Here is an 8,923-nt window from a genome sequence, read left to right as displayed (position 1 = left end):
ACTTTTTCCTATACTGGTCCCCAGTGGGAATCAAACCCACAACCCTGGTTTTGCAAGCACCATGCTCTAGCAACTGAGCCGCACATGACACATTTGAGTGGTGAGAGATACACAATAACACAATGTCGAAAGTGTACTGAGGACCCAGCTGCAAAGTTCGCTAACTTAAGCAGTATGGCTTCCAGGTAATTACTGGGGAACTAGCTGGATAACTAAACCTAGCTACATAAAGTGCATGCATCTATGGCTACAAGATAGAAAGTTAGCAATTGCTCATTTGTTCATGCCTTCCTCATTAGCAAGGATGTCTGTATTCAATTAAAGAGTCAATTGCAGTACCCAATGACAAGTCAAATAGACAATATATTTGAAATTAATTCAATTTAATAAACTAATCTTGTATACAAAACAGCAATAAGGGTGACATGCATACAAAAATGACATACATTAGAAAGAAAACATTGGTAGACTGCATTTAACCCCATGTTACAGCTACAGTATGTATGTAGGTTATGCATGTTTTATTCTCAGGTTGGCCTGACAGCAGTATGAATAAAACAGTACCTGTCTCGTTTTCCTCTGCAGTTAAGCATGGCCACAGTCCTCTTTCTGTCAAGAGTATTTCAACTGTCATTTGCTGCTTCTTACAAAAACAACAAAAATTGCACAGTGCATCTTCTCCGGGGAAAGAGCGAGTTCTAGGCCCGAATCCACCAAGCATCTCAGTGTAGGAGTGGGTGATCTAGGATCCGTCCATGTAATCCTATTCACGATGATCTAAAAATGGCAAAAACTGATCCTGGATCAGCACTCCTACTCTGAGATGTTTTGTGGATTCGGGCCCTGGATCTCAGAGACAGATGTCTTATGTGGAGCACTCTCATTAAAAGTTCAGTCACATTTCTTGTGTCAAAGCAATTATGCAAATACATGCTTTTTAAAAGCAAAGCTATTGCAAAATCATCCCATCTTCTTTTGTCCTCAGTAGTAATAACTGCCGAAAGCAGCCGCCACACAGAACAAACTGTCCTGAAGAGGAGAGAAAGTAGTCATTATCATGGACTCTATCAAAAAATGTCAATTCCTCATACCAGACTTGAAGATAAAAACGCTTACATTCATAAAAATGTCCTGAGCGTAGCTGTCTGTGTCAGCATCCCAGAAACACCTGGCAGCCATCCTGGTGAGACAGGAAGAAAGTAATCAGTTCCTCTTAATTAACTTTAATACACATAAACAAGCTTTGGAAAATCAGAATACATGGACCACAGAGACCAACATAATGCATTTTGACATTAAAAGCTACCACTAGATGGCGTGCATGCTCCCTGATAAAGGTATAGGACACAGAGTACAGCCGCTTTCAGTCTAGAGCTATGGTATAGCCTGTAAGGGTACACCCTATACAACTACTAAAACCTTCAGGGTACCTTGGTTCACTTCTATTGTTCAACAATGACATTGTATTTCTATTAGGATAAGTGGGGTCCATAAGACTTGGGATAAGTGGGGTCCATAAGACTAAAATGAACTAAAAAGATGGTCTGAGATGGTCTTGGAATTGGATCCACAAATAGTAGCTTGGGAGAAAGGAAAACAAACATGCATATTATCTAAACGGTATAGGAGCCAGTGCCACATCCTCCATGCATATTATCTAAACGGTATAGAGGAGCAAATGCCACATCACTCACTTGACACCTTCTCCTCGCTGCTCTCCAATAACCACTTGTACCACCAGCTTGTATCGGTCAAAGCCCACATCTATCATTGGAGAGAGAGATCATTGTCATTAACCTTTTTTGTTAGAAGGTAAATTGAGACAAACTGAGAAATGTCCTTATTGACAGCCGTCAGGGGGAGACTTGCAGAAGAGGAGAGGGGTTGATCGATAGTCTGACTACACAGCCACATCGCTCGGAACGAACACCACGGCCACTAGTGTTTCTTCTCAACATTGAATGTATGGAGCGATCGATAGATCAGCATGTCTCATCACACAGACAGCACACTCTGGCGTTTAGCGTCCCCAATCTCTACCCTGGGACATTAGGATGGATGTACATAGGGCAGAGGTGTAAGATGATGTAAATATAGCTAGTTTCTAATTAATCAGTGGGGACTTGACAATAAGGGTGACTTACAGTGGCATTTCCGAGATCACCATACAAAAAAAAAAAAATGTCCGACAGCAAGATCCAGGATTCTTACCGGGTCCAAGTTCAATGTCTAATTATTTTGTGTTTTTATTTAACCTTTATTTTGACAGGGAAGACATATTGAGACCTAGGTCTAAAATATTTTAAAACTAAAAGCAGATTTACCTCCTCGGTGGAGACGCTAGGAACCTCAATAGTTAACCAATCCTGTGAACGGGTTAGGCAACTCAGGTGTCTATACTTCAACAGCAAAGTTAGATCAGATGGAAGTGTATGAAGTAGGGCCTTGTAAACAGAAAGGGGGTAATGTAGAGATCTAAGGGTCTTTAGGAAAGTCCAGCCAACCTTTTGATACAGGATGCAGTGATGAGTATCAAAACTGTCGCCTGTAACAAAACGATGGGCACTATGGTAGATGGCATCCAAAGGTTTAAGAGTAGTAGCAGCTGCACTTTGATAAATAATATCACCATAATCAAGAACAGATAAAAAGGTTGACTGAATAATCTGCTTCCTACTGCTGTAGAAAAAGAAAACTTTAAATCTTAGCTTCTTAACTAGCTCATCTATATGTTTTTTAAACGTCAAATCCATATCAACCCAAATGCCAAAATATTTATATGCGGGAACACGTTCGATTGGAGAACCATCTAATGAGTGAACATGTAGGTCATCTGAAACATTCAAATGTTTTTATTTTATTTATTTTTTCTCCCCAATTTCGTGATATCCAATTGGTAGTTACAGTCTTGTCCCATCGCTGCAACTCTCCTACGGACTGGGGAGAGGCGAAGGTCGAGAGCCATGTGTCCTCCAAAACACGATCCTGCCAAGCTGCACTGCTTCTAGACACACTGCTCGCTTAACCATATCTGAAACATTCTTACGAGAGTTTAAAAACAACATTTATTTCATTTTGCCCGTATTAAGCACAAGTTTTAAATCAGCAAGGGATTCCTGCATAGATATAAAATCTGACTGTAGTTTTGAAACAGTCAGATCAACAGCCGGGGCAATAGCATACATAATAGTATCATCTGCATATAGATTAAGTAAAAAATTGTTTTCTTTAAATCACAGATTGACCAATGGTGTTTATAGAAATAGTGAAGAGGTCCCAAAATGTACCCCTGTGGTACACCTTTATGTACTTCAAGAAATTCAGACTTAACCCCATCCATCACGATGGCCTGAGTTTTGTAAACAAGATAATCATGAAACGATGAACAGGCGTCAGAGCTCAGGCCTATCGAGTAGAACTTATTCAATAAAATAGCATGTTCAACATTATCAAAAGCTTTTGACAGGTCCACAAACAAAGCAGCACACTTCCTTTTAGTGTCTTAAGTATTGACAAGATCATTAACAACTAAAGTGGTTGCTGTAATAGTACTATGCCCAGGCCTAAACCCTGATTGATTTATATCAAAATACATTTCTCAGATAAAAAAAATAGCAAAGTTGTACATTTACCAAGGATGTGAGAATCATAGACAAGGAAGCCTTGAAATGGGGCGATAATTATTAAGATCACTACTATCCCTGCCCTTATGGAGTTGTAGCGCAAGAGCAGATTTCCATACTTTTGGAATATTTCCTGATAACAATGTTAAATAAAAAATGTGCGTTATTGAGCCAACAATGATGGGCACTGCACACTTAAGCAGACCAGGATCCAGTTGGTCGGCCCCTGTGGATTTCTTGTTGTCTATTGCTATCAAAGCACCCAGGACTTATTTTTAAACGGATACATGCTTAATAAGGCCAAACAACACTGCTATAAATGCAAGGTAAGAAAAGTAGTGTTTTATGTCAAACGATTTTGGACAAATCTGTCAAGACATCAACCATGAGAAAGGGTTAAACATAGTTTTTAAATCAACTCGTGAATTTAATTAAATGTAGCCATGTTTCCCCCTTATATCTTTAATGTAATGACATGATTTTCTTTCTTTTTTTTTGCAGATTATTATCAATGACTTAACAGCTGTAACAAGTTGTCCACCGCAGGAAATCCTCACTGACACCCTAGTTTATAGAAAAGTCTTGAAGACTTAGAGTTGGATGAGGGCATTCTCATTGCTATACATTTACTCATCTTATTAGGATAAGAGTTGTTTCACAATGTCAGCCCCAGTTAGAGGCTTTGTAACGGCTGAGTAGTTTCTCACCCTTCAGTTTGCGCTTTATGCAATCTGCTAATGAACGGGACAGAACGGCGACCTCATCCGGATCATATTGCACCCCAGAGAGTTGTTCTCTCAGGATATCACGAATGCACTCCTTCACAACAGCTGCTTTGAACCTGAAATAAAAACAAAATGATAGATAAAGAGGAGGGAAAGACAGAGAGACAGACAACAGGCTGCCCTGCTAACTAGCTACCTAACGTTAACTAGCTAGGCTAGATATTAGATAGCTAGATGGCCAACTAATTTTGCTTCAAACAAGTAAAAACTGTTTTTAGCTAGCTATATATCTAGTCTACAGAACTGCAAACTATGTATATTATATTGGCAAGATATTCGAGTGACCGCTCTAACAATGGAACTATGTCCTCAAATATGGAAGGCGAGATCAGGTAGGACAATTCTAGCAAATGAGAGGGCAGATATGCCTGTAAACAACAGGCCATAGACATAGATAAAGGACTCGTCTTTGTATCTGTGCCATTATAGCGTCTGTTATAGTATGGCCATGGCCATTTTAAAGTAGTCAATTGTATTCTTATTCATTGGCTGATTGCTCCCAACTCATATGAAACCCCACCCAGTTGACTACGTGGTCCTCTGTAGCTCAACTGGTAGAGCATGGCGCTTGTAACGCCAAGGTAGTGGGTTCGATCCCCGGGACCACCCATACACAAAAAATGTATGCACACATGACTGTAAGTCGCTTTGGATAAAAGCGTCTGCTAAATGGCATATTATTATTATTATTATTACTTTAAAATGGTTGAAGCCCTCAATGGCAATGCTAAAACGGGTTATATCCATGATGAGTCCTCTATCAGATCTCTATGACAACAGGCACAACTCTGATACAAAGTCGTTTTGGGGTTAGTTCCCGAAATGCCACGTGCATCAGTGTATTAGTAACAACCTAACCATTGCGAAACTTCTATTTGATAAAATAAGCCTCGTGTGCCGAATTAGCAGTTCAATGTTTTTGGTGACCTACTTCAACACTCTCATTGACCTCCATACAAAAATGAGTCACTTCATCAAATTATTTTAGAGTAGCAGGTAGCCTAGAGCTGAAAGGTTTCTGGTTCAAATACTGGAGCTGACAGAGTGGGAGAAAAAAACGAATCTGTCGCTGTGCACTTAGCTAACCCAAATTGCTCCAGGGTCGCTGTACAATGTACACATTTCCATGAGGACAAATTCTTCTTCTATGGTATAATTGCCGTTCGCAAAACAATTTGATGTACATTCTGCCACCTACTGTGCGGGTGAATAATAAGGATCCCAAAAAAAGGATATGATGTGGTTAAAAATAAATCTAATATCATACCAAACTATCAAAAAAGAAAGGAACTCCTTCGAGACTGTTGGAAAAGCATTCCAGGTGAAGCTGGTTGAGAGAATGCCAAGAGTGTGCAAAGCTGACATCAAAGCAAAGGGTGGCTATTTTAAGAATCTTAAATATAACATATATTTTGACTAGTTTAACACCTTTTCGGTTACTACATGATTCCATGTGTTATTTCATAGTTTTGATGTCTTCACTATTATTCTACAATGTAAAAATAAAGGAAAACCCTTGAATGAGTAGTTGTGTCCAAACTTTTGACTGGTAGTGTATTTCCAACGAGACTCCCGCTAGAACTCCTTTGGCAGGCGCCCTGCTCCGAAGATCAATACATGTTACTTCTGACGTGGACAACTTTGCCAGATCCAGTGCACGCTTCTTCTGTTCTTCATCAACACAATTAACCAAAACAAGGCCGCTTCTATTCACCTTGATTGAATCCACCTTTCCCACTGATTCCTAAGAAATGCATTATGGGACCGATCCTTGTCTTCTACTACAACTTTTACTCGTTTTGTTCCATTCTTTGATTTCATTATTTTCCATTCATAGTCACACACTTCACTTGCCGCACTTTCAGATTCAAGCAGTCACCATTTCCTCCCAACCACTACTCCTTCGAGCCTCCAACCACCACCCAAATTATTTTCGTGGCGGAGTAAAACCTCTCACTTCGCCTTTTCCTTGCATAGCTAACGTTAGCTAGCTAACTTTACCGTTAGCATTGAGTGTGGCAACTTACTTGTGATGATAATTCGGTCTAATGAGGTAAGTATTTCCTCCGGTATCTGCTCCCTCCATTTTAACTGCGTATGTATTATGGTGCGTTGGATGGTAAGAAAGCTAATTTAGCAAATAATACATAAAAACATGGAGATTGAGCTAAAGCCTCAAGAGGAGCAGAATCAAGGTTTGCTTACGTTACCATAACAACATTTGCGCTACCGGAAGTGTAACAAACCAAGCATATCCTTCTCTCAACGGTTGTTGGAACCGCAGGGTCTTGTTCAAGACTTCAAATGTTGTGCATCGTTACGATAACTTCTTCTTCTTCGATGAGATTTAACGGCGGTTGGCATCCAACAAATGTTGCATTACCGCCACTTACTAGACTGGAGTATAACTTCCTTATATTTTGCTTAAAAATATACAAAAAATACCCTACCATCTAACACTACACTCACAAAAAAAATTATAATAACCACCATACTCCACTATTTAAATATATTTATTCCTACTTCAGGCCAACAGCCTGAAAGGATGGGAAACCACCACTTAACACACCTTGTAACTCTTCTGATGTGAAGTCTCACACACCCAAATACCTCTCTGCAGCTGCCACCACAACCTGTATTTTCTGCAACTTACGTTCCATCCCTGCAGTACAGTTGATAACCATTGTTATAAATGCCAAAAATCCAATCTTACTGAAACATATATCACTTGATCACTTGTTGGTTTATTATATACTGGTACAGATCTACTACTCACACCACTCCTATCAGGATCCCTCCCCCTTGACCCATCTTCCTCTACTTTCTTCACTGCCTTAGCACATGACAACTTCTGCACTGCTCTAACCCTGGAAACCTCAACCTGCCTCTCTCGCACCGGACATTTCGGATCCCCAGCCCAAGGGGCACCCCTACAATTAACACATATCACTACTTTCCCCAATGCTACACATTCCTTTGTCTCATGCCCTTCTGCACACTTCTCACACCTAGGAACCTCCCTCCTACCCACTGCTGCCACATGCCCATAAGATTGACAACTGTAACAACGTAATGTATTCGGCACAAAAGCTTGTACCGAATAACTTATATATCCTAACATCACTTTGTCAGGCAAAGACTCAACATCAAAACTCAAAAGAACAGACAATGACTCTTCTGTTTCTCCACTCACGCCCGCCTGTCTGGGTCGCACCAAACGACGAGCATCACAAACACCGGGAATCTTCCCCTTCAGTTGGTCAGCTTTCACATTTACCGCTACCCCAGTAATCAAACCTTTCAATGGCGCCCTTTTCTTGAGAGCAAAACAATTCACATCTCCTGCCCCCATTCGTTTAACATGGAGCACCTGCTCCCTCTGACCAGCAGAAACACAAACAATTATCACTAGACCACTTCTGGTTACCCTCACCGATTCCACAGCATCTGTTTTCACCCACCCTGAAACCACAAGTGGATCAGCCAAAAGGCAAGGGTTCACATTTTCCCAAAACTTCACTCCTACTGTCACAGACTCATCTTTATCCTGACCCTCGGTGCAAACCTCGGGCTCCGAGAACTTCACCACACCTTCCACCTCCGATACTTCACCCTCATTCACTTCCATTTCTCCTCCTGTGTTCAACTCATTCTGCTTACACTTTCTACCATTCTTCTTTAGCAAACCATCTCCCCTTTTTCCCGCCATTTTTAACTGACTCAAGCTCACCCTCTTCCTCCCTCTCTCTCTTAGACCTCCTTTGCCTCTCTTTTTTCCCTCCATTCCTCCATACTCCATGTATAACTCTCCTTATGATAGTACTGCACTTCCCCTGACATACATCTTGTTCTTGCCTTGTCTAGGGACGCCATTTAACCGGCTGTCACAATCACCGTACAATCAGCATTAACCCCTCAGGATGTAGCGCTCAACAGTGCATCAATCAGCTGCTTCGTCTTGATGTTGTTCTTTATCAATAGCTACCACGATCCTTTTCCATTTCAAACAAGCGCGCTCTCTTTCTCCCGGATTCCTCGATTCCTGCCCATCCGTCATGTACCCTTTTGACCAACTTCGCCTATATTTGGGACAGTCATCGTTGCGACAACAGCTTTCAAGAGCCAATTTGATGTTGAGATGTGTATGTTACTTGAACTCTGTGAAGCATTTATTTGGGCTGCAATTTCTGAGGCTGGTAACTCTAATGAACTTATCCTCTGCAGCAGAGGTAACTCTGGGTCTTCCTTTCCTGTGGCGGTCCTCATGAGAGCCAGTTTCATCATAGTGCTTGATGGTTTTTGCGACTGCACTTGAAGAAACTTTCAAAGTTCTTGAAATGTTCCGTATTGACTGACCTTCATGTCTTGTAATGATGGACTGTCGTTTCTCTTTGCTTATTTGAGCTGTTCTTGCCATAATATGGAATTGGTCTTTTACTAAATAGGGCTATCTTCTGTATACCCCCCCCCTACCTTGTCATAACACAACTGATTGGCTCAAATGCATTAAGAAGG

The 8,923-nt window shown here is 40.9% G+C and overlaps 1 protein-coding gene across 1 annotated transcript; it reads right to left on the bottom strand.

Moving 5' to 3' along the window:
• Nucleotides 1-369: 369 nt before the first annotated feature.
• dynlt2b (dynein light chain Tctex-type 2B) lies at nucleotides 370-6,636 on the bottom strand. Its single transcript, XM_084171808.1, has 5 exons — nucleotides 6,436-6,636; nucleotides 4,331-4,464; nucleotides 1,695-1,764; nucleotides 1,117-1,180; nucleotides 370-1,029 (listed from the first exon to the last, which is right to left on the bottom strand). The coding sequence occupies exons 1-5, from the start codon at nucleotides 6,492-6,494 to the stop codon at nucleotides 982-984; spliced, it is 375 nt and encodes a 124-aa protein (XP_084027934.1). The 5' UTR covers nucleotides 6,495-6,636; the 3' UTR covers nucleotides 370-981.
• Nucleotides 6,637-8,923: the final 2,287 nt, after the last annotated feature.

This window comes from Coregonus lavaretus, assembly GCF_964263955.1.
Source record: "Coregonus lavaretus genome assembly, chromosome: 11".
Lineage (NCBI taxonomy): Eukaryota > Metazoa > Chordata > Actinopteri > Salmoniformes > Salmonidae > Coregonus > Coregonus lavaretus.
The sequence above is the reverse complement of the archived record's forward strand: the minus strand, read 5'-3'. Positions and strand labels throughout refer to the sequence as shown.

Bases quoted from the DNA above. Each gene is read 5' to 3' on its own strand.
- dynlt2b (XM_084171808.1), bottom strand. From the start codon at position 6,494: ATGGAGGGAGCAGATACCGGAGGAAATACTTACCTCATTAGACCGAAT. The intron at 4,465-6,435 runs GTAAGTTGCCAC...TTTTTATTTCAG, and splicing joins AGACCGAATTATCATCACAA to GTTCAAAGCAGCTGTTGTGA. The intron at 1,765-4,330 runs GTGAGAAACTAC...CTCCAATGATAG, and splicing joins CATAAAGCGCAAACTGAAGG to ATGTGGGCTTTGACCGATAC.